Here is a 25972-nt window from a genome sequence, read left to right on the forward strand (position 1 = left end):
GGACTATAGGAATGGTCCATCACCTGTATTTCTCAAATATGTCAATATCCTGAAACACAGAGAAAGGCTGGGGATTTTTAAACCTGGAGAAACCACAGAGACATTATATTTAAATACCTGTGTAATCTTTGCTGGATCCAGAACCTGAGGAAAAACAATGCTATAAAGGACATTACTAGAATGAATTGAAAGAAACGACATTAGTAGAAAGAATTGAAATATACATAGTAGATTAAAAAAAATTTCTATTAATGTTAGATTTCCTAAAGTTGATAAGCTGATAAGTCAGCCACTCAACCGACTGAGCCACCGAGGAGCCCCAAGCGTCCAATTCTTGATTTCTGCTCAGGTCACGATCTTGGGGTCATGGGATTGAGCCCCAAATTGGGCTCAGCACTGAGAGTGAAGCCCGAATCAGATTCTCTTTCTCTCTCTCTCTCTCTCTCTGCCCCCTCCCCATCTTGGGGAGGAAAAAAAATTAAACAGAAAGGAAGGAAGGAAAGAAGGAAGGAGGGAAGGAAGGGAGGGAGGGAGAAGTCTATCTTGGAAACACATTCTGAAAGACTCAGGGAAAGGGACCATGACATATGCAACTTATTGTCAAATATTCAGGAAAGAGATTAATATAGGGACACAGTAATGGGATAACATTTTTTAAAATACAGAAATTCATGCAACTTTTTTGTTTTATTTCTTTTAACATTTATTTGTTTTTGAGAGAGAGAGAGAGAGAGAGAGAGAGAGAGAGAGAGAGGCAGAGAGAGAGGGAGACGCACAATCTGAAGCAGGCTCCAGGCTCTGAGCTGTCAGCACAGAGCCCCACGCAGGGCTCGAACTCACGAACCACGAGATCATGACCTGAGCTGAAGCTGGATGCTTAACCTACTGAGCGACCCAGGTGCCCCTCCAAATAAAATGTTTTAAAATACTGCCCACAAAGCACCAGATGACTCAGGCCTTAGAGATGCCAAATAAGAAATAAGTGGGAATGAAGGAGGCTATAAATAAGGGACTAGTTACAGATCTGGGTAATTAGATGCACCCTCCCCCCCTTCCTTAACTGAAGGGCTTCTACCCATCACTGAACAGCAAAATTGGTTTCCTTCTACCTCCTCCCCATCCTTGCACCCTGCCTCAAGCAGAGTGGACGGTTGGTAATTTATCACTGGAAAAGTGGAACTCAACAGGCTTTGAGCTCAGGGATCCAAGTAAAGCAGAGTATGCGGTGAGGTGCAGGGATTACCTGAAAGTGCCTTCAGAATGGGAGTTCCCCTCTTAGCACATACCTCAAGCACCCAATATTGCTTTAAAAACTCCAGCAACCAAGACAGTTACAGAAACCAAGACAGGAGATCAGTGGGCCTTACCCATGAAAATTTTAAATTCCAGAGAAAAGCCCTCCAGATACAGGTATCTGAGCGTCCAGTCCCAAAAAGAAGCTTTCTACCCAACTCCTCTGGAGTAAATTACACACTGGTGCACAGAGTCTCCATATACCTAAGGTCTTATTCTAAAGATGGGAAGAAATCCAAAGTTCACTGTACACTTGAGAAAAGCCTAAAACATGGAAGACACAGACTTGAAAATTGGAAAATTGTTCATAGGTAGGACAGAAGACAATCTTTAAAGAAATGCCCCAAAGAAGTGAACTAAAAGACAGAAAGAAAAAGATTAGAAGCTAGAGGCTTAGCCCAAAAAGATAAGAATCCAACTGAATAAGTCCTCCAGAAGACAGAAGGGAGAAAAATTATTTTTTTAAAGTCTATTTATTTATTTTGAGAGAGAGAGAGAGAGAGAGAGAGAGAGAGATTGCGAGAGCAGGGAGGGGCAGTGAGAAAGAAGAGAGAGAATCCCAAGCAGGCTCCATGCTCGGCACAGAGCCCGATACAGGGCTCAGTCCCACAACTGGGAGATCATGACCCCAGCCAATATCAAAAGCAGGATGCTTAACTGACTGAGCCTCCCAGGAACCCCAAGAAAAAGTATTTTATAAACATATCATATGGTGTGGTCAGAAACCATATGAGCTTATCAACATAAAAAGGCCACTGAGTACTATGAACAAAAATGAAAGATCCACAATCAGGCAGTTCCACAGGAAATTTCAAAGAACCCAGCTGGAATAAAAAGAGAATTACTTACAGTATCGGAAGAAAAGCCACATAGGGAAACCAGAATTGCATGGGATTTCTCAGTAGCAGCTATGAAAGCCAGGTCATGAAGAATGCTGTCAAAATCCTAACAGAAAATTCTTTCCAAACTCGTATTCTCTACTTTGACAAACGATCATGAGAAAAAGAGAATGAAAACATTTTCAGGGGGTGCTCAGTCTGTTAAGTGTCTGACTTTGGCTCAGGTCATGCTCTCATGGTTGTCTGAGCCCCAGGTCAGGCTCTGTGCTGACAGCTCAGAGCCTGGAGCCTGCTTCGGATTCTGTATCTCCCTCTCTGCCTTCCCCCACTTGTGTTCTCTCTGAAAAATAAATAAATATTAAAAAAAAAAAACATTTTCAGACATTTGAGGTCTCCAAAAATTGACCTCCCTTGCCCTTAGTGTTAGGAAATTCCTGGAGGATGTGTCACCACTAAAGTGAGAGAGAAAAACAAGAAAAAGGATAACTTAGCATATAGGAAATGGGGTCCTGGAATATGAGTGCATGGAATGGGAGCCCCTGGGGGGCAACTTTGCAGCAGATTCAGAAAACAAGTAGTCCATATTGAATAAGAGGATGGAGGGCTGTCTTCAGGGGAATAAAGGCAATGATTGCTTGATGGTCTTGAGCACATAGCAAATGGGCATGAAATTTAGGATACAAAGGAAATCTGATCAATTAAAAATAATATGTGTAAATTTAAAATATATTTCCTGCATAAAGAACAAAATATTTTCCTGGAAATTTAACACAATTATAGTATCCTACTGGATACAACAGTTAACAATATTTATCTGGTCACATGTAATTATGTAAAGAATACAATTTACTGAATATTATGTTTGCAATGTACAATGATGTGCCATGCGTCATAATGTATAATAATAATGTAAAAACTGAATACTGATTTAACCATATATTATAAAGTAACTGTATTATGAGGATATGGGAAAACAGGGCTGGTGGTGAAAGCAGTATTCTCAGTTTCCCTTGTAAGAGGACGATGTTGTAAGGTCTAAAACTGATGATTCAATAAAATAATGATTAAAAGCATACTATTTAAAAATATGGAGATTAACACTGCAAGAAATGAGTGCAGGAATTTAAAGCCACTACCTTTGCAAAGCAGGACTTGAGATAGATGGAGGTGGGGGAGAAGGGACTTATATTTTTGGTTATAAGATTTCTAGCAAAATCTGACATTTCAAAGTGCATGAATTACTCTGATAATTAAAATTCATTTAAGAAACATCCAAGATAAAAACAAGCATTCCTCAGAGGTTTGTGAAACCTGAAGAAGACTTGGATTGTTGTGAAATAAGTAGACAAAAAAAAAATGTACTCTGATTTCCATTTCCATGAATTTAACAAGAAGGTTTCTCCCATCACAAAATACCAAAATACCAAATCCTGGGTAAACCGGAGCAAATCTACTTTTATATGTCCTACTCAGCTCAAAAGAAAATAAACATGGTCTCAAATAAATTTATTAAGTGCTGAAACAAGAGTGGTGTGCCAACACAGGAGCCCTAGCTGCCCTAAAGTACGCCAAAACCAGAAACCAAGAGATGCGTGGGTTAACGGTCCACAGGACTGAGCAGGGCCTGGGCCTTGGAGAGCCAGGGCTACCTTCATGAGCAGTCAGCCAGAGTCCCACACTCAGAACCCCCTACTTTGGTTTAATATTCTATTGTCATCTTTCTTGAAATTCTTAATTTTATTTCTCAGCTTGTGTTTTCTAAGTAAAGTTTATGGGACAGTGGAACAGGCGTGTAAGAGTAGCCCGTGCAATCGCATGCCCATTGTTCTTGCTGCCCCATTCATGCACAGCAGTCACAATGCCCCATGTGCACAGCACTCAGGTGGGCCTGCAGTGGTGGCAGCTGAGCAAGAGCCGGTACCCAGTACCTGAACATCCGAGTACGCAGAGGTGCTGACGGCCCCCAGAGGCTGTGCTTTACACGCTCACCAAAGTCCTTCGGACACAGGGAAGGCAATGGGGTTCTAAGAAACATGAACGACCAAGGAACCTATCTATCCTAGCCTTCCTTATTCAATTACTTCCCTGTATTAGTCAGGTCCTTAGTGGCAACGATAACACAGAAGGAAAGATAGGGCAGTTCTTTCTCCTTTCGGCTCTTTTCATACAACGATGAGCTGAAGGTAGGAATCAGGGGAGAAAATGTACATGTCAAAAAGTGAAATTAAAACTGTTGACTTAGTGGGGCCCCTGGGTGGCTCAGTTGGTTAAGCGTCCGACTCTTGATTTTGGCTCAGGTCATGACATCACGGTTCATTGGATTGAGATCGAGCCCCGAGTTGGGCTCTGCACTGATAGCATGGAGCCTGCTTGGGAGTCTCTCTCTCTCTCACACACTCTCTCTCTCTCTCTCAAAATAAATAAACTTAAAGCAACTGCTCAGTTAGGTTTGTGCAGCGCTTCCACAGCATAGGTAAGAAAGAACTACATATGCATATATCGTCTATGAAGGCTAAATTGTGTAATTTGGTAATTTTGCATTTAAGTGAAAAGCTCTTACATTTGCACTTAAAACTCACCTTGTACAATATAAAAGTGAACAATAAAATTCATGATAATCGTGCAAAATTTTAATTTTTCTTTACTTAGAACAACGATCAAAAGCAAATAAAAAATACCCTGACAAGTTGAAAGACAGAGACTTTGAGGAAAAAAAAAAGGAAAAGGTTTTATATTTGAGTACTGTTAACACCACTTTTCTCTTGCTTTTCAAACAAAGGACTCCCCATTCTCACTTTGCCCTGGGCCCTGTAAGTTATGGAGCTGTGCCTGGACATTTTTCCTGATTAACTTAAAGCTATGCTGTGTGAAAAGTTTGAGGTGAGAAGGTCATCTGCCTCATCCTCTAATAGGCACCAATGTTTTTATTGTTTTTAATTAACAAGTGACTTAGACTGGGTCCCCAGAAGCAGACTCTGAGAGGGAAGCTGTTTTAAGACAATCTGGGGGAGCTGGAACTGGAAGGAGGCCAGAAGGAAAGTGCAATTTCAAGGAAAGTCCCCTGAAGTCAATGAAGTCACTTAAGGGTGAATCACAGGGGAGCTGTATAGAATCAAAATGCATGCCTTTGAGTTGCTCAAGCAAGGCTAGACTGTGGGAGTCTGTACACTGCATCTGTCAGTTACTTAAAAGCTGGGTGGGGACAGGAACAGGAACCACCAGTCACGTCTGGCTCCCCAGGCCACAAGCAAAGCTGTCTCTGGTAGCCTGAAGTCACCCTAGTAACAAAGAGACACAGGTGCTGACCGCTGCAGAGCCAAGCACCCTAGGTGCCAGAAAGCATAAAACATAAATACATTCTAATAAAACTACCTGAAGCATCAGAAATGTAGCAAACAAAAAGTGTTCCTCCAGAGAAGGGTAACCCTGATACCAATTCGATTTGATGTGTGTTCTTCCAGGTCATTTTCTGTGCTCTCACAGTCCACAAATATTTACGAGTGCCCACTGTGTGTCCACTAGAGGCTGAAGATATGTCAGATGGACTTGGTCTCTGCTCTCACACCTTTTTTTTTTTAATGTTTATTTAGAGAGAGCACACGTGCGCAAGTGGGGAAGGGGCAGAGAGAGAGGTGGAGAGAGAATCCCAAGCAGGTTCTGCACTGTCAGCATGGGAGCCCAGCTCGGGGCTTGAACTCATGAACTGGTAAAAGCATGACCTGAGCTGAGATCAAGAGTCCGTCGCTTACCCGACTGAGCCACCCGGAGCCCCTGCTCTCACACATCTTACATTTCCGTGGGCATAGTGTTTTCTGACCATTTTACATCTCACCTGTTTCACTTTCAAATATATTTTGGATAGCTTGCTACATCAACATATGCAGATTTGCTACATATTTTATTGGCCACATAACATTCCATAAAGTGATATGGGGTAATTCATTTAACCACTTGCCTTTTGATTAATCAGTGATTCCTAAAAGAAAATACCTGAGAAGAAAATAAAGCAAGTATCTTCTTCAGATCTGTGTGTGAGTATATTCTCTGAGGCTGACCAACAGAGGATCACTGTTTTAGGATGAAGACATGTAGGGAAAGGTAGAGCAATCTACCTAAAGTTACACCTAAGATTATTCTGTCTGGGTGAGGATGAGCAGAGATCTGGAGTCAGGCCAAACTGAGCACAAAGGCCATAGTAATGTGATTAAATTGAACAGGTGTTGCAATTAGAAACTATTATGAATCTTTGGAGGAAGTTTAAGTCACATACGTTTGGAGGAACTTTAAGGTGTATATTGTATGATTTCCAGTTATTAGTTTGCCATGCAATCCTCTGATGCATGATAATAATACAGATGAGGAAAATAAAGACCAAGGGTGCATACCCAGAAACCTGGATTTGAACTTTAGTCTGACTCCTCATTCTTTAGCTTTTCCAAACACAATGCTGCCTGCACTTTTGCTAAATTGTCAGCTTTTAAGTGGCAGAGTATAAATTGGTTTGCATTTTACTGCCTGGCCCAGGAGAGGGGGAGAGACCATGATTATGGAAAATGAAAACTGTTTATCAACAGGATGAGTCTGTAGGGGAGAAACTTAATTCTTTATTTTTCAGTACATTTTAAAATAGAAATGTAACATGCATTTGGGAACAGGTGCACAAATTAGAAATATCAGTGAGTTTTGGGGCGCCTGAGTAGCTCACTCGGTTAAGTGTCCGACTCGTCATTTCAGCTCAGGTCACGATCTCACGGTTAGTGAGTTCAAGCCCTGTATCAGGCCCTGCACGGACAGCACTGATCCTGCTTGGGATTCTCTCTCTCTCTCCTCTCTCTCTCTCTCTCTCTCCTTCTCCCTCTCCCTCTTTCTCTGCCCCTCCCCTACTCTCTCTCTCTCCCAAAAATAAATAAACATAAAAAAAGAAGTATCAATGAGTTTTTATAAAGAACACCTGTGTAACCAGATCTTTGCACTATTACTAGCAACCCAAAGCTCCATCAAGATCCACCACAATCCTGAGCCTATCATCATGGATTTATTTCACCTGATTCAGAACTTTAAACATGGAATCACATCGGGTGGTAGGCAGCTTCTAAATGAGTTCCATTGACCTCTACTTCCTGGTATTGGTGTCCTTGTGTAATTCCCTCCCCTTGAGTATGGCCTGGAACTAGTGACTTATAACAATAGAACGCGCCCAAAGTGATGGGACGGCACTTTCAAGGCTAGGTTACAAAGATCCTACCTTGTCCTCCCTCTTACTCCCTCTGATAGAAGACAGCTGCCATGTCATGAGCTGTACTATCAGAGACTCTGCGGCAAGGTCACAGACCCAGCCAGGGAACGACTGAGGCTCTCAGCCTAGTCGCCTGCGAAGAAGGAATCCAGTCCAGGACAAAACAAGCACACCTGGAAGCAGATTCTCCCTCGTTCAGTTTTCAAACAAGATGACAGCCCCAGCTGACGCTCTGAATGGCAGCACTGAGGCAGAGGCACCCGCCTAAGCCACACCTGGGCTCCTGAGCCACAGAATCTGAGATAAATAAATGCATGTTTTAAGCTGCTAAATGTTGTGGTAATCTGTGATGGAGCAACAGACAATATGTGGTATGCACGCATTTGCATCAGGCTCCTTTCACTCAGCATTAAATTTGTGATTCAGCCATGTTTTTGCATGCAGCAAGAGTTAATTCACTTTCGTTGTCTTCTAGTGCATAAAGTTACAATTTATTTATTCTGCTCTTGATAGATACCTGAGCTATTTCTAGTTTGGGGCTATTTAAATAGTGCTTCTTTGAACACTCTTCCCATGTCTCTTGGGACATACATACACACACATGTCCTGAGTGTATACTAGGAGTGCAATGGCCAGGTCACCAGCAGCACACGGGACTTCCAGACACTCCCCATCTTCATCAGCTCCATTTTCAACGTGACCATTATGGTGCACATTTAGTGGCATCCCGTTATGGTTTTAATATCCCTGATTAACTCGTGTTTTAAATGTTTAATTAAATTACTTAATTTTCACTCCCCTCATTAGGATGGGCACTTTGTCATGGTGTTTTGTTTTGTTTTATTTTGGTGATTTTGCATATTCTATTCTGTGAAGTGCTTATTCAAGCTTTGCCTATTTTTTTGTTGGGTTGTCTTTTTCTGGAATCAATTACTTTTTCTGGAACCAAGCTCTTGCCAGAAGTAGATATCGAAAGAATCTTCTCTCATTCTTTGATTTGCCTTTCCACTCTTTAGTGATCATTTTGTTGACCATTTAGTTCAACAATCCATCTAGAATTGACTTTGGGGTTTTTTTGCTTTTAATATTTATTTTGAGAGAGAGAGTGTATGAGCAGCAGGAGAGGCAGAGAGAGAGGGAGAGAGAGAATCCCAAGCAGGCTCCACGCTGTCAGTGCAGAGCCCAACATGGGGTTCCATCTCATGAACCATAAGATCATGACCTGAGCTGAAACCAAGAGTTGGATGCTTAACCAACTGAGCCACCCAGGTGCCCCTGGAATGGACTTTTGTATGTGGAGTGAGAGAAGGATCAATATTTTTTTCCACAAATGACACATAAGCATTTATTGAAAAAAAAATCCTTTATCCATTATATTGTCATCTTTGTCATAAATGAAGTGACCTTATCTCTCTGGGTAGGGACCAAACCTTCTGTTTTCTTCCATTGCTCTTCCATTCTATTCTTGTATCATACCACATTGTTTTAATTATCATACCTTTAATGAGTCATGTTGTCTGCTGGTTTAAGTACTCCAACTTTGTTCTTCTTTTTCATGCCTTACTATGACTGACCTTAAGAATCTCCAAATAGGGGTGCCTGGGTGGCTCAGTCAGTTGAACATCTGAAACTTGATTTTGGCTCAGGTCATAATCACAGTATCATGGAATCGAGCCCCGCGTCCATGTTCAGCACCAAGCCTGTTTAAGATTCTCTCTCTCTCCCCCTGCCTCTCTCTCTCTCTCTCCCCCTCTTCTCCTTTCCCCCATTCATCCATTCATTCATTCTCTCTCTCTCTCTTTCTCAAAATAATTTTAAAATCCTCTGTTCTGAGAGGAACAGCTAAAATTAACAATTCAGGAAACAACAGATATTGGCGAGGATGCAGAGAAAGCGGAATCCTTTTTGCACTGCTGGTGGGAATGCAAACCGATACAGCTGCTCTAGAAAACAGTATGGAGTTTGCTCAAAAAATTACAAATAGAACTACCCTATGAGCCAGCAATTGCACTACTAGGTATTTAACCAAAAGCTATAGAAATGCTGATTCGAAGGGGCACATGCACCCCAATGTTTATAGCAGCATTATCAACAATAGCCAAATTATGGTAAAAGCTCAAATGTCCATCAACTGATGAATGGATAAAGATGGGGTATGTATAAAATGCAATATTACTCAGCAATCAAAAAGAATGAGATTTTGGAGCACCTGGGTGGCTCAGTCAGTTGAGCGACCAATTTCAGCTCAGGTTATGATCTCAGGGTTCATGAGTTTGAGCCCCACATCGGGCTCTGTGCTCACAGCTCAGGGCCTGGAGCCTGCTTTGGATTCTGTGTCTCCCTCTCTTTCTGCTCCTCCCCCGCTCACACTCTGTCTCGCTCTCAAAAATAAATAAACTTCAAAAAAAAAAAAAAAGAATGAAATCTTGCCATTTGTGACAACATGGATGGAAACTCTTAAATACAGAAAATAAACTGAAGGTTGCTGGAGGGGAGGTTGGTGGGGGGGGGGGGGTGAGCTAAATGGGTGATTAGCATTAAGGAGGGCACTTATTGGGATGAGCACTAGGTATTATATGTGAGTGATAAATCACTAAATTCTACTCCTGAAACCATTATTACACTATATGTTAACTAACTTGGATTTAAATAAAATTTAAAAAATTTTTAAGTATTTAAAAATTTTAAAAATAATTAAAAAAAGAGTCTCCACGTAAATTTTAGATTCAGCTTGTCAATTTACACATGCACATACAGAAGGAATTCTGATTCCTACTGCACTGAATCTGTAGAAAGTTTGAAGATTACCGATTTACAATATTGAATCATGCAATCAATGACCCATGATATACCAGACCATTTATTTATGTCTGATTTATCTCAGTAAAGTTTTTCAGTTTTCTGTGTAGAGTTTTCATAAACTTTTTGTTATATTTATTCCTAGGTGCTTGATTTTTTTAAACATTTTTGTTATAAGTTACAGACTCAGGAAACCACAAAAGGTAAATAGATAGCTTAATGATCTTATAAGACAAGTACCCTTGTAATCACACCCAATGCAAGAAATAGCACTTTGCCTGAAGCCCCTCCTTGTGTCCTGATATAATTATAATTTCTTTCTTCCAAAAAGTAATCATTTTCCTGACTTTTATAATTGACTCATCCTTAAATTTCTTTATAAATGTATCATCCAAGTTTGCCTCCCTAGACAGCATGGTTTAGTTTTCTTGTTTTAAATAATGACTTTTTCTCTTGTAATCTGTAAGTCACCTTTCCATCCTTTTACTGCCCTTCAATCTATCTGTTGAAGAATGCAGGCCACTTGACCTGTAGAGTTCCCCACAATATGGATCTTGCTGAGTACATGTTCATGGTGCAGCTACACATGTTCCTCTGTCCTCTATATTTCCTACAAAATAAGAAACTGATCAGTCCTTTTGGGAAGACTATAGACTGTGGCGTATTATTTCATCAGATAATATCTGGTTATCTCTCTTTATGTGATATTGGCAGCCGCTGATACTCAGTGAATACACAACTTTTTCATTCAATCACCAGAACCCCCATTTCTTCTAGTTAATCTTGCATTTCTGAATTCTGCCAGATCCCAACATGAACTTATCAGAGACTGCAAAATTGTGATATTCCAACTTGATCGCTTCTTTTCCATTTATTGGCAGAAATACTTTTATGAAGAGATCTATCCCCTCATCTACAATTTGGTTACACAATGATATAGTTCACAATGGAAAGGCAGGATAAAAACTTGGTTATTCTCCCACCCCACCCAATCCCACCCCTACTATTTAAAAAATCCATTTTCATTATAATGAATGTTTCCCAATTACCCTCATACGTTGACTTTTTTTTTTTTTTGGTATCCATAGAAACCTGTGGATTTAAACATAGTTGATGGGTTTCAATTCATTGTAATTTTATCCTACTGAAGTTCAGAATGTTCTATTGTCCACAGAGAGCCTCTGCACATTTGGCTCCTGAATCCTTTTGAAATGACCTTAGTACTCTTTGATAACTTGTCATTTGGTATCACAAAATTTTCCAAGTTCATCTCACACAGATGCACCACAGACCTGAAATAAGCCATACCAAGACCATAATCTGGGCCCTATGGATGTCTTTTGCTATTGGGTTGGTCACTGGTTCTAGGCCTATTCACAGACAGAGATAGGATATGTGTGTGTGTGTGTGTGTGTGTGTGTGTGTGACAAATATATATGACATATATTTGTTGTATTTAATCATATACATAGATAGTATATAGTTTTATATAAATTTATTGTTATACAGAAATTGACCTAAATTTCTATATAAATATAAATACGGTTAAAATACTTTATGAATTACAGATAATTCTAATTCTAATTCAGCACTCCAGTTTTAAGTAAACCTCCTCTATCTCTGTATTCTTTTTCTTACATCCTGAGAACCCTATTGCCCTAGCTCACAGATGTTATAACTATAATAATCCATAATTTCTCATTCGTCCTATTCCATATGACTCATAGGACAGACTCAGAATTGCAATTTCAATGTTATGTTTAATAAACAATGCTTGAAACACACTTTTAACTTCATTTGGTGTTTGTTCGGTCCTTCTCTGTCATTTATAGGACTGATACCTGCATTGTCAGAGCACACAGCTATTAGAAGTGATACTCTTTCCTGTGTAACCCTCATTTACTTCTCATTCTAGAAGCAGCAGTTATGCTTAATGCTCAATAGCAGTACTTATATTGATTGTCTCCTGCCATTTTGGCAAGTGGAGTGTGAGGGGATATGATGCCAGCAGAGGTCTTAAATGGGCTTAAGTGGGCTCTCCTCTTGTGTTTCAGTGGCCAAGGTGAGAAGAGTGTGCCGTAGGAGCTGCTGCCCCACAGTTGGGCCCTCGAGTCAGATATGTGGGACAGACCTCAAATGGACCCAACCATGGAGCAAAACCAGACATCTGGAGGTCTAAAACAGAGTCACTACAGCTAATCCTCAAATCAAAAAATCCCAAATTCTTGTTGATGTCACTGAGCTTTAGGATGATTTTCTTCCACATTATTACAGTATGAGTGGACTAACAGAATATCTTCCAAATTACTGTTACCTAGATGGCTACCACTGTGCCTATATATGAGGCAACTGCGTACTCAGAAATTTTGAGAATTCTTGAACTCTTGGTGCCTCTCCAGAATATTTCACATGGTTAAAGTTTCCCCCAAACAAGTCTGGTAATGTGCCATAAAGACATCTCCCTAAACTTTTATTAAAGTAGAGTTCTATTTATTTTCTGCTTGTATGTAGTCAAGATGCTTTTTATGAATATAAAAGGATGAAAAATTGTACAGGAACATCTTTTTGGCTAGCTGTTATTCACAGGGGAAAATTACAATCAAAATGGGCATTTCGCTGAATGTAGAGCACTGATGCCCCCAGTGTCTCTCAATGCCAAGTAAACAAAGGCACTTAATAAGTATGGAAACCTACTCTCTCCATTAGAGAGGGAGAACAAGTTGTTCTTAAGTGGTGGAGGGATGCTCTTAGCAACTATTTGCAACGCTCTGTGAGCTTAGTTACTATGTTGCTATGAAGCAGCCTATTGTCCAAGTGTAACTACAGAACCTTGAAAAGTAGACAAGGAGAGAAAGGGCTGGGGAACTCATTTCATTCATCCATTCATTCACCAAATATTTACTGACCAGGTTGACCATGTGTATAGCACCATGGTAAGAAGTGCACAGAGCACAGAGTTGTATCCGCACTCTATGAGAGCTTAGATACCAGCGGCGAAGATAAAATGTAGATGCCTTACGGCAGCTCCAGACGTATCCTACTAAACTGTTCGCAAGTTTGGAGAAGAGAAGGGATCCATATCTTGCTTGGATTCTCAGTGAGGTTTTCCCAGAGAAGGAGACATAAGAGTGGTGACTATAAGAGTTTTTAATATTATAACACACGAGCTGGAAGGGAGCAAAGATGTAGAGATAATTAGACTCATCGATTAAAAACAAGTCTGGAGGGGCGCCTGAGTGGCTCAGTTGGTTAAGGATCTGACTCTTGATTTCAGCTCAGGTCATGATCTCAACAGTTTGTGAACAGAGCCCCGCATCAGGCTCTGTGCGGACAGCACAAAAACTGCTTGGGATTCTCTGTCCCTCTCTCTTTGCCTCTCCCTCCTTCTCTCTTTCTCTCAATAAATAAATAAAAACTTTTTTAAAAGTCCAGAAAGTGAAACTCAAGCCAGGTTATGGAAAGTTTTAAATGTCATTCTTAAACATTTGGGCTTTACTGTGTTGGCAAGATGTGTCAATGGAAGGTTTGGAACAGGGCAACAGCATGATCTATGAACCTTGGGAGGTGTAATAAATGATGTTTAGTTGAGCCTGAATGTGGTATTCTCTGAAGAAAGCATGATAATCCACACGTAAAATAATGAATAGTGGCATTGGAGTAATGGCAAGGCAGATAGAAGGAAGGAGTATCAGGCATGCTGTAAGGGAAAAAGTGCCAGGGCTTGCTCATTGATTAGGTCCACTCACTTGTTCATTCAACAAGTGTTATAACTAGTGCTGCAGTTACATGTAGCATGTAGTAACTGTGCTAGTCCCCGGAGATGCAAGAGGAAGTAAAACAATGTGATCTCTTCCTCATGGACCGTATAGTCAATATCTATCTTAAAATGACTGTGAAATGTGATGAAGGCCTGAATGAAGAAGAGGTACATGGTGTTTGGAGAGCTCAGGCCAGGGGGCCTGATGAGTTGAGTAGGTAAGGGAATGCTTCCTTGGCAATGTGATACATGAGCCGAGAAGGATGAAGAGACATTAAGCACATACAGACCAGAGGGAAGGATATTTCATGTAGAGGGAAGAGCATGGACAATGAGCCATGAAGCATGTAGGCCTGAAAGGAGTCCACTGTGGGCCAGATTCTTGAATACAAAAGGGTGCAAGATGAGGGGCGCCTGGGTGGCTCAGCCGGTTAAGTGGCCGACTTCAGCTCAGGTCATGATCTCGCGGTCCGTGAGTTCAAGCCCCGCGTCAGGCTCTGTGCTGACAGCTCAGAGCCTGGAGCCTGTTTCAGATTCTGTGTCTCCCTCTCTCTGACCCTCCCCCGTTCATGCTCTGTCTCTCTCTGTCTCAAAAATAAATAAATGTTAAAAAAAATTAAAAAAAAAAAAAGGGGGTGCAGGATGAGACTGCAGAGATCATGCCCCCATCACGCTCAGGGGATGCAGTGCCCTGTAGACCAGGGCACTCAAAGTGCCAGCGTGCAATGAGATAAGGAGCCTGTTCTCGAATGTAACTCGCACCCTGCCACTTTCATCAAGAAAGTCTTGCCTGCTGAACGAACGAGTATGTTTGGTGCAGGCTTGATTTACATTCTGAAGCAAGCTCTTTATCTTATAAAACAGTAGCAGTTCTCACCCAGCAGCTAGTCTGTGACTTCACACTGAGGAGCAATATTTTAGACCATTGTGAGGAGGGCTGCCTTTACGCTAAGGGTAATGGGAAGCCATGGAAGGATTTGAACAGGAAGTGGGGTGGCTGCACTACAGAGCATGGACTGGAAGGCAGCCAGAGTTCGTGGAGAGAAGATGAAGAGGGGCGCCTGGGTGGCTCAGGCGTTTAAGCCGCTGACTTTTGATGTCAGCTCAGGTCATGATCTCCTCGTTGGTGAGTTTGACCTCCGAGTCAGGCCCTGTTCTGACAGCGGGGAGCCGGCTTTGAGTCTTTCTCTCCCTGTCCCACTCGTTCTCTCTAAATAAACAAACAAACTTAAAAAGATGAGGAAGTCTGTGTCTGAAAACCTATTTTCCCACTGAAATAAGAGGAGGTATCATACCTCCTCATACCTCTTCCGGTCAGAGAGCAGGGACACAGAGTCTAGTGGTGACACGAGAAGAGTGGAGGAGATTTGGAAGAGCCATTGCGAACAACTTATGGAAGTGGAAAAAAAGAAATGGGAAGCACATGACAGTTAAAATAAGACAGGACTGGATCCAACAAACTCATTGCTCTGAAAGCAGGTCCAGAGAAGATCAGTGTTGGAGATGAGCAGAGAGCATCTGCACTGAGGCTCCATGGGAAGGTAAGCTGGGTTCGACGTCTGGGTATAATGTTGTCAGGATGAACCAGGAGTGAAGTACAGTGAATAAGAGGTAAAACAATCCCACTCGACCAGCGGATGCTGTCAAAAACCAAACTCCGCCCACTGAATAAAAGGAAACAGAAAGATGAGTTTGTTGCAAGGCTTTCAACCTCCAACCTGGGAAACTCAAAGCGAGGAGAGCAATCAATTCTGAGTCGCTCACAGGTTAAGGGATTTTTATAGGGTGATGCATAAGTTATTTGGATTTTTCAGCGGACTGGTTGCCTACTGGTCTTCTATTTTATTTGGATCAGGGTAGCTGAGTCAAGGGAACAAGGAAGTCCAGAGAAGGGATGATCAGACTTGGCATTTGGGGATTGGCTGGCGTCCTCTGCTGATCTCTGAGAAGAGCTACACGTTCCTGTAACTTAGATTAAGTTTCCCGTATGTGTGGCAATTGAATATCTCCATTCCGTCCCTAACAAAAATGATTTCCACTTTAGCTTGGTTCTACAGTGGAAGAGGAATGCTGTAAACATAATGCCTAAGGCCTGACCAAAGGACTATCACTGTTCTAGAAAACGGATACAAACACAGGTTCTGAGGCCAATTATCTGAGTTTTACTTACTTAGCTGTAAGGTACCTAACTTCCTCTGCTTTGGTTTCCCCTTTTGTAAAGTAGATATACAACCGTTACGTTCCTTGGCGAGTTGTTAAGAAAATTAAATTATTTCATACTTAAACAATGCTTAAAATGATGCCTAGGAGACAGAAAGCACTAATTATGAGAGAGTTAACCGTCGCTGTCAATACAAAACAAAGTGACTATTAGTAATCACAACAATGTCCTGAATTCATGGAAGTCCTTACAACACGCCTACAACCGCGTGAGGTAAGTAGAAACAACACAAGTGAAGAGTTACTTGTAGAAATTGATACAGACAGCAAAGATTTAATGCACATGCACGGCAGCGGATATTCACTCGGTCGTTTGCACATCCCTCACCAGGGGTCCTCTCTCCTGGGCGGTGCAAGCATAGACACTTGTTGCAAGTTTAGACTACTTTGTAAATGTGATGCTACGTCCGCCTCTCCCTTTAATTCGATCAACCAGTTAAATCCTTTTCTGCAAACCCCAAATCCTGAAAACAGCCTACCTTTCGCACCTTCCTCGCCTCGAACCTCCCGCCTCTCGTCCTCAGGCCCCGTCCCCAGGAGAGGCGGGGCCTGCGTGCGGACGCACAGCGAGCGCGCTGACGTCTCCGCGCCCCGCCCCCCACAGGCCCCGCCCGTCGGCTTGAACTGCAGCCCCGCGCCGCGGAGGGCGGTGAGGCGGGAGCCAACGGCCGGCGCCGCGGGGCGGGGGGCGGTGCGCGAGCGCGGCGTCGGTGGGCCTAGCTGGGGCCGGGGGCTGTGAGTCTTCTGGCCGAGCCGCCGCTCCTGCGCAGCCGTGGGATCGCAGCAGTCGGGCCTTCGACGACCCGGCGTTCTGGGGCGCCAGCGGGCATTGTCTCCGCCGCCGGCGTCCCCCGAGGCCGTCCCCGGGCCATGATCGACTCGGTGAAGCTGCGCCGCGACAGCGCGGCCGACTTCTTCTCGCACTACGAGTACCTATGCGCGCTGCAGGACTCAGTGCCGCTGCCCTCGGTGCGCGCCTGCCTGCGGGAGGGCGTGCTGGACTTCAATGCCGACCGCCTGCGCGTCGTGGACTGGGCGCCGCTCCTGAGCACCCTCAAGATTAACAAAGATCTGCCCCTAATCTCCATCAAGAGCTTCTTCCAGCCGTGGCTTGGCGAAACAGGTTTGTAGTTCCCGCCAACAGTGGTCCTCGTGTCGGTGCCGCGGCGCGAGATTTTAGACGGCGCCAGGTGGAGGCTGGGCGCAGGCACGGGTGTGCCCTGCTCGGGTATGTGTGCAGCACACGGGGCGTGCGGCCTAGGACTCTTACCAGCTCAGGGGGGCCCGGGGTGAGTCACTTAAGGCCTGCGGGTCTCAGCGGTCTCTTTCGTAATATAGACTAACAGGACGTGCTGTGCCTGGCGATTACAAAGATGCACCAAGTTAATGCTTGTAGAGCACTTAAGAGAGTTTGGGACATAATTAAGCATTCGACGTATGTTACCTATTGGGTTACCTTGGTTTCTCCCATGCTTTCATACACTCACCCACAGAGCCCAGACCTGCACCTGGGGCCCAGAGCTGTCTAGCACGCACGATTGGATACCCCACTTCACCCTTAATCCAGACTAAACCCTATGATTTAGTCTGATACAGAACAAAGCATTAGGAAAACTGATACATCCCAGCCTTTTGCACCATTTCCTTTTGAATAAGACATGGCTGTTAATCAAAAAAACGTTTTTGTTTTGTTTGTTTGTTTAATCACACATAGTGGAAAGAGCACAGATGGGAAGGCAGCCTAGGGTTTGAATTCCAGGGTTTACACTCTGTGTGGTGGGAGCAAGTTACTTTTAAACTACAATCCCCACACTTGTAAATTAACATTTCCATGGGTTGTTAGAGTTAAGAGTACACTTAACTGTGGTGAGCACCGAGTAATGTATAGAATTCTCAAATGACTATAATGTACACCTGAAACTAATACAACACTGTATGTTAACTATACTGGAGCTTTAATAAATCAATAAATACTTTTTACTCCTAAAAATTAAGCAGGTTGTTGGTATACAAGTGTCCTGGCACTGGAATGAGTTCAGCCAGCACCCAGCACTGCAGGAGACAAGGTTCCTGCCCTGGAGGATCTCCTCTTCTGCTGGGAGAGGCAGCAAGTAAACACTAGCACCGAAGTTAGGGCTCTGGAAGAAGAGAGCCAAAGCATAAGAGACTCTTAAAAACTGAGAACAAACTGAGGGTTGATGGGGGATGGGAGGGAGGGGAGGGTGGGTGATGGGTATTGAGGAGGGCACCTTTTGGGATGAGCACTGGGTGTTGTATGGAAACCAATTTTACAATAAATTTCATATATTGAAAAAAAATAAATAAATAAATAAATGAAAAGAAGTGAGCTCTGGTGCTGTAAAGCTGAGAATGTTAGAAGGGAAAGTTAGGGAGGGTTTCTTGGAGGAGCTGCCTCCTTTGTAAGGTTGTGTGGGAGCTGCTCAAATGGCAGGAGGGAGCTGCTTGTGCCCAGGTTTGAGAAATGTAAGAAAATATGGCAAAACTAAGGTAGAGGACTGCAATTTAGGGTTTAAAGAAGGGAGGGCTGAGACAGGAAACCTGGTGGGGGCCACACAGGGAGGGGCCTTGTTTGTCCTATCCAGTGGTTGGATGTTTATCCTAATGGCTGTGAGAGGCACTCAAGGATGCTGAGGTGGACTTTTGATTTAGAAGCTTGCTCTGACTTCCATCTGGAGGGCAAGTTGATTGGGAGGAGGGCGAATTGTAATCTGAGATATCAGAAAGACAAATGGATGGGGCCTGGGGACCAGTTAGAAGGACGGGGGGACAGCAAGCTTGGGTGACAATTTATAGGAGCACCCTTCTGTGAGACACAACACAGCAGGAGCGGATTGGGGTCTGGGGTCAGGGAGAAGATCTCGCTTCATCCTTAATGCTTTAAGAGGGCCCTGTGGGGCATCCAAACGTGTGTCTAGATAACTCTGGGCTCCAGGTGCAGATCTGGGCTCCATGGGGGAGTGTTTGAAGGCATGGGAGAAACTAAGGTAACCCACAAAGAAGATCTAGAAAATCCTACCCCTAAAAGATGTTTTTTAAATGGACACCTTTGAGTATGTTTATAAGCTGACGCAAAGTAGCCAGCACACAGGGAAGGTGTGAAGATACAGGAGAGGAAGTAAACTACTGGTTTATTTTTTTAAAAAATCTGGACACTCGGGGGCGCCTGGGTGGCTCAGTCAGTTAAGCTTCCGAGTTCGACTCAGGACGTGACCACACGGTTCGTGAGTTCGAGCCCCGCATTGGGCTCTGTGCTGACAGCTCGGGGCCTGGATCCTGCTTCAGATTCTGTCTCCCTCTCTCTCTGGCCCTTCCCCTCTCAAGCTCGCTTGCTCGCTCTCTCTCAAAATAAATAAACATTAATTTTTTTTTTTTTTTTTTTTTTTTAATCTGAACACTCGTCATGTGCCTGGTCCTTTTCTAGCTTCTGGGTTTCATGTCATCTGTTATCTCTTCTGCAGGGACATCTCAATTTGTCCTCTGGTGAAGAGAAGTGAGATTATTGTCTACATCTCATTCAGGTTTAGGAACTGTTCTGTTCCTCTGGAGCGACTTGACTTAACCAAAGTAATAACTTAGAAATCAGAAGAAATTACAGTTGGAAGGGATCTCAAAGTCAAGGCCATTGTACTTAATCTTGCCTCATACTTCACAGTGAGTGTATGAAAAATGTATCACACAGACCATTCTCTTCAGAATCCCTTCACTGAACCTTTGTTTTCTCTTGCATCCCGTGGGTCCAGACTATACGTTTTGTCCTCCTGGGTCTGTTTCTTTATTCTCACCAGCTTGTAACCAGTTGTTGCTGCCACTGAGCTCAGTTTCTCTCTCCATTCATCTGCCTACTGGGCTTCCGTGATCTTCTAAAATGAAAACGTGTCCTTAAAATAATGCTCATAATGGCTCACCGGCACAGGATCAGCGTGCATTGGCTGCACAGCTTGTGTCCTACACAGGAGCATGGAATCTGAGCCGTGCTCTGCTAAAGCCCAAGGGGCTGGTTGACCCTGGGGAAGGGATGCTTTTTCTAATCTATCTGATTTAGATACGGTTTTCTAACCTGTAGAGGCACCCTTACTGTGCCCCTGGTAGCCCTGGTCCTCTTTACCTATGAGATAAAAGCCATCGGCTTTTTATCCCAGGCTGATTTGGGCCAACCTCTCCATTTTAATTTCTTTCTCCTCCCCCTTGCACCCTGGCCTTTAGTTGTCCCCACCTGCAATATTTTCTGTGGCCGGCAGGTGCCAGTCTCGGACGTCTTTGCACTTCCCACGCAGACTTTATGTGGTCATTCTCTTTCTAGATTCAACTTCAGCGTTGCCTTGAAGCCATCACTTAGATAAAACTTTTTGTTTTCACAGGAACCTCTTTGCATGTAATTTATGTTTCTGTAAGTCATGTGATTGACTTTTTGAGTTTACATGTGTCCCTCAAGGAGGACTTTAAGAGCACGATTCATTTTTGTACCTTAGCGCTGAGTAGATATTTTCTAATGATGACAATACATACTTTACAATAATTTTTGTTTTAGGTTCTGACAGAAATAAAGTTTGCAGAAGTCGTGTTCCTGCAATAAGAAGCAAAGATGTGACCTTCCAGTTATGTAAAGCCCTCAAATGCTGTTTAAGTATATCAAACGCTCTGAAGAACCTAGAGTTAAATGGACTAGTTCTGAGAGAGAGAGATTTAACAGTTTTGACAAAGGTAAGCCTTCTCCAGTGTGTCCTGCAAACACTGGATATTTGCTTTAGAGGGTAAACTGAGCCTGTAAAATTTTTAACTTTTTCTCCCCCTTAAAGGGATTGAATAAATCGGCTACTTTGGTGCACCTGTCTCTTGCAAATTGTCCAATTGGAGATGGAGGTTTAGAGAGTAAGTTTCAATCTTGTTTAAGTCTCCTCCCGTCAGACTGATCTCATGTTTCCCTGCACGCATGTTAACTGCTGTCTGTACCTTTTCTTGGTGCTGCTCTACCTGGATTGTCTCTTGTGCCTGTTAAAACCTTGGCCTCATCTCACTTGTACGCCAAAAGTCTGTCATGCTGTATACTCTGAACCAGTTCGACTTAAGATTGTGTTAAGCCACAAGCCACACACATATATACTATTCTGTTTTTTTGTGTTTGTTCACCTTTTTCTTTTCAAGAAATGTTATGGGAAAGGAAATAGTAAGATGTAAAGACAAAAAAAATCATTATCTTTAAATAGTTAAAACTATTCATATGCAATCATAATTATGTAATGCATATGTTATGTACTAAAATAGGGAACATATGCAAAGATCAGCAAACTCAGTGGTGCTGGTAGGAGCGTATCATGGAAATAATCACGGAGAAGGTGATTGTTGATTGCGGTCCTGAAGAATTAGTGTGTGTTCACTGTGTCCAGTAGAGTCTGGGGTGGTAAGGAAGGCTGCATTTTAATTTGAGGGAACTAAGAGTTTGACATCTTCCATCTTCTATTGCTCTAGTATATTTCATAGCACCTAATAAAACGCTGGGTTTATAGTTGACGTTTAAACTGATTGATAACCGAGTTTGGGTTGTATCACTGGAAATGAAACTAGGAAGGGTCTTAGGCTTTTTAGGTTTCTCTTTCTTATGTCCCAAAAGGTATATAGTACTTTACTGACTAGTTGGGAATAAAGTTTTCAGTGTTTGGAGTATTCATTTTTAGCATCTAAATAGAATTAAACTATTGCTGTAAACTGGAATAACACTTTGTTGCTGACATATTTAAATTTTTTTTTTTTAACATTTGTTTATTTTTGAGAGATAGAGACAGATCATGAACAGGGGAGGAGCAGAGAAAGAGGGAGACACAGAATCCAAAGCAGGCTCCGGGCTCTAGGCTCTGAGCTGTTAGCCCAGAGCCCACATGGGACTCAAATCCACAAACCGTGAGATCACGACCTGAGCTGAAGTCGGATGCTTAACTGACTGAGCCACCCAGGAGCCTCTGTTGCTGACATATTTTAGAATGCACCAATCCATCAGTTGTCTGGGAAGACTGTAGATAGTGAATTTAAGAATACAGCTGTAAACCTCCAATAGGCTCAGGAAAAGCAAAGATGTCAGGATTGACCAGACTGTATAGGCTCTTCATCTTATTGTATGTGTGTTTTTTTGTTTTTTTTGTTTTCCCTTTTAGTTATTTGTCAAGGTATAAAGAACTCTATCACTCTTAAGACAGTAAACTTCACGGGCTGTAATCTGACGTGGCAGGGAGCAGATCACATGGCCAAGATCTTAAAGGTGACTTTATGTTTAAACTTTCATGAAAACATTATGTGATTGAAACATTATTATTTTGATTCAAGATGGCAGGGGTTTTTGTTTTGTTTTGTTTTTGTCCTTTGATACATGTGCTTGCAGTTTTAGTTTTATTGAAAGAATATGACCAATTTTCAGTTTGGGATTTGCCATTTAGTGAATGTAGTTCACTTATTCCTAGAAATAAGAAATTTCTTGTATAATACATCATAAATACTGTCATGTATTTTGAGTTACTGAAAATAGCCCATCACCTGTGATAAATAGTTTTTTTAGAATATAGCCACACCCATTTGCTTATATAGTGACTGTGGCTGTTTTCATCCTATCCCAGTGGAGCTGAGTAGTTGCAACAGAAACTGTATGGCCCCCAAAGCTGAAAATTTTACCTTTGGGCCTATATAGAGCAAGTCCATTGACCCAGGATACAGAAAACAGTGAAGAGCATGGATTCTGAAACCAAATAGCCTAGGTTCAAATTCCAACTCCATTTTCATAGCTTGTGACCATGGGCGTATTGCTTAGCCTCTGTGCTTTGTATTAAACGAACTAATTTGTATAAAATAGTGCCTGGCACATAATAAGCACCATGTAAGTGTTTTGCTGTGATTCCCACTTGTTGCTTTTATAGGTTATTGTTAATAGAAAAACACCAACGATTTTCCATTTTAGAGTGTCACAGGAACTTTGAGTCTTTTGTTGTTCGAGCATGTAGTAAGATTGCTTTCTTTGAAAGTCAGTGTTCCCTGTAACCAAAATTTATCTTATGAATGTAGAAAAATAAATATATCTTTCTGACTATATCTCTGGTTAAAACTCAAACCATCAATTTCCTACAGCATGTCAAACTGCCTTTGCATGTTGCAGGCCACTGAAGTTAGTGTACATACCTTAAAGTAGTAAGCAAGATCCCCTGGGTTAGGGAAAGAAAATATTAGACCCCCTATATTTGTTTTTGTATCATTTAAAAAATACCTTGAGAGTTTATAATGTACACGGAATATATGTACAGAACTTCCTGTGTATAATTTTTCAATCAATAAGATACGTGTTGCAGAAAGTGCACTTGCAGGATGCCCAATCAAGTATTTGGAGACCACCGGAGGACAGAATGATACAGCCTCAGCAATAACAGAATTTAGAACTAATTCCCTGGGTTGGAGATAAGGAAAATAAAATTTGTAGAATGTAATTGATTGCCAGAGTTTCTGTAACTGATCAGCGGTCATCCAGTGGCTAGAATCTAACCAATCGCTGGCAAACTAGAATCTGGGTCACTGGACTCCTAAACTCGAATCGACTGTTAAATCTCTTGGGTTGACCGTGACATGCTAAGCCATCTTCAGTAGGCCTCCCCTGTTTCCTTATTCAAACGTCTTCATTTCATCCTCTTAAATCTTTGAAGTATCAGACCATGAGAAGGCACGAAGAAACCTGGGCTGAGAGTCTTCGTTATAGGAGACCTGACCTGGACTGTATGGCTGGTTTGAGGCGTATCACTTTGAATTGCAACACGCTCATTGGTGACCTTGGCGCAGGTGCTTTTGCAGAATCTCTCAGTGATGATTTATGGCTTAGAGGTAAATTCTAAAATGGAAAATAGTGAATTTTTAAATGCTAAATATGCTTAGCTTTTGGCATGATATTGTCATAGGATTTTTTTCAAAGCCTTATTTTTCCAATACCTTTTACTGTGCTTTACAGCTTTCCTAAGAATTACGTATATTTATTCTTCACAGAAAATACAGAGTAACAAGAAAACACAATTACCCATAATCTTAATACCTAGACGCAATCACTGTTCATTTTTGGTATACTTTCAGTGTTTTATTTTTCTACAAATATCCTCGTATACTTCAGAGACTAAAAAAGTGGACTCATAGCACACTTACTAATTCATGCTCTTTTAATTAATGATGTATCCTGTGGCACTCCATTTATATTGACATGCAATAGTGTTGCAAATAGATGTAGACAGTTGTGCTTTTCCCTGTAGGAAACAATGTGTGGTGAACACTTTGTTCATACATCTCTGCATCCACTGGTATTACTTACGTAGATTAAGTTACTAAAAGTGGAATGACCTCGTAAGATGACATTTTTAAGACATTTACTGCATGTTGCCAAATCACCATTCAGAAATTCTGTGCCGATTTATAATCCACCTTACCAGTGTCCGTGAGGCCTCTACCCTCACAAGCACTGGCTGTGTCACTTTGAAAAACTATAAGACAAACAAAAGTTAGTAGCCCGCCCTCTTTTATGCAAGTAGGGTTACTGCAGATTTTATAACTTTTCTCATTTCATATAGTATGAGCTACTTAATGAGTCACTAAATTTCTATCTACCACATCATTTTTAGTGACTGTTCAGAGTTCCATTGCATGAATATGCCATAGTACACTCAGCTTACTCATTCTTGCTAGATATAGGAGCTCTTTGCAGTTTTTCACATAAAAACAGTACTCTGATACAACCCTTGCCTACATCTATTATTGGTTAAATTCTTAGGGAGTTATTGGGTCAAAAGGGCATGCACATCCTAAAGGTTTTGTTTATATGGTCTTGACCTAATCTGGTAGAACAATCATATTATATTGTTTTAATTTGTATTCAGTGTATATAGTAGTGGCAATTAACTATTGTTAGTAATTTAGCTAGTTGATTAATTGTATCCTCTGTCCATTCTATAGTAAGAGTTTGTAAGGGTTGCTTCATATCATTTCCATAGATCTGGCTCACTTCTTTGTACCCTGGGGTTTTAAAAGCCTCCAGTTACTTTAATGTAATGGTTTACACGACACTTTTAGAAAAGGGCTCATATGATAGTTTCCTCCTATGTAATGTTTTGTATGCCTGTGCTTTTGTGATGATCCCTTTGGTTTAAATGAACTACTAGTGTTTCTGATCACTTGTTCTGTTCTTTGACCTTTTAAAGAGGGTGTTCTTGACTATCATTCTTTGTTGATAAGTTCTTAGCGTATGTTCCCTATTCACACATTGTTTGGATTTGTTATTGTTCACATCCTCTTGAGACATCTTTCTTTGTCTTTTTTGTTCTAAAACTAACACTTATTACAAATCTTCTATTTGGCTTTTTTCTTTCAACTCATTTCAAGAGTGATTTGGAGCTCAAGATCATATCAAAAGAATGCAGTGCAGTTTCTGAGCTCCACCGAGTTTTTGTATATGAGGTTCCCACTGCCACCGGCATTCTTGCTGATTATGAACTGGGATTCCTTTTGTGATGTTTTTCACTCATAGACTGTATCCAGTCATTCTTCAACTATGTAATCGTAAAATATGTTGGGTGATATGTTGGTACTATGGGCAGGGTAATTGAGGCACATCCGAGAATTTTTTATTGGATTTTCTATTATGTGTGTGTATACTTTTCTGTTTTTCTTTTTTCCACGTCCAAGATTAAAACCCTGCCATGATTAGGCTTGTACCAAAATCTTACACGCAGGAATACATGACAGTTGACTGTGTGTTAAATCTGTGTAGAGTTGGCAAGTGACCTTTTGTCTTTCATCAAA

General features: G+C 41.8%; 1 protein-coding gene and 1 long non-coding RNA gene across 4 annotated transcripts in view; one reads left to right on the forward strand and one right to left on the reverse strand.

Annotated features, from left to right (window-relative positions):
* Positions 1 to 16689, reverse strand: part of LOC132663597 (uncharacterized) — a 103610-nt gene extending 86921 nt beyond the window's left edge. For both annotated transcript variants that reach the window (XR_009603154.2, XR_009603153.2), the window contains exon 1: positions 16624 to 16689. This is a non-coding gene — a long non-coding RNA (uncharacterized LOC132663597). The remainder of the gene's footprint in view (positions 1 to 16623) is intronic.
* A 63-nt stretch (positions 16690 to 16752) lies between these two features.
* Positions 16753 to 25972, forward strand: part of CEP78 (centrosomal protein 78) — a 28516-nt gene continuing 19296 nt past the window's right edge. The window contains exons 1-5 of one of the 2 annotated variants that reach the window (XM_060610011.3): positions 16753 to 17267; positions 20694 to 20866; positions 20962 to 21034; positions 22312 to 22415; positions 23839 to 24013. In XM_060610011.3, the coding sequence (XP_060465994.1) occupies positions 17015 to 17267; positions 20694 to 20866; positions 20962 to 21034; positions 22312 to 22415; positions 23839 to 24013 (778 nt within the window). In that variant the 5' untranslated portion in view covers positions 16753 to 17014. The remainder of the gene's footprint in view (positions 17268 to 20693; positions 20867 to 20961; positions 21035 to 22311; positions 22416 to 23838; positions 24014 to 25972) is intronic. The other variant, XM_060610012.3, reaches the window with a different exon arrangement.

This window comes from Panthera onca, chromosome D4 (assembly GCF_046562875.1).
Source record: "Panthera onca isolate mPanOnc1 chromosome D4, mPanOnc1 haplotype 2, whole genome shotgun sequence".
Lineage (NCBI taxonomy): Eukaryota > Metazoa > Chordata > Mammalia > Carnivora > Felidae > Panthera > Panthera onca.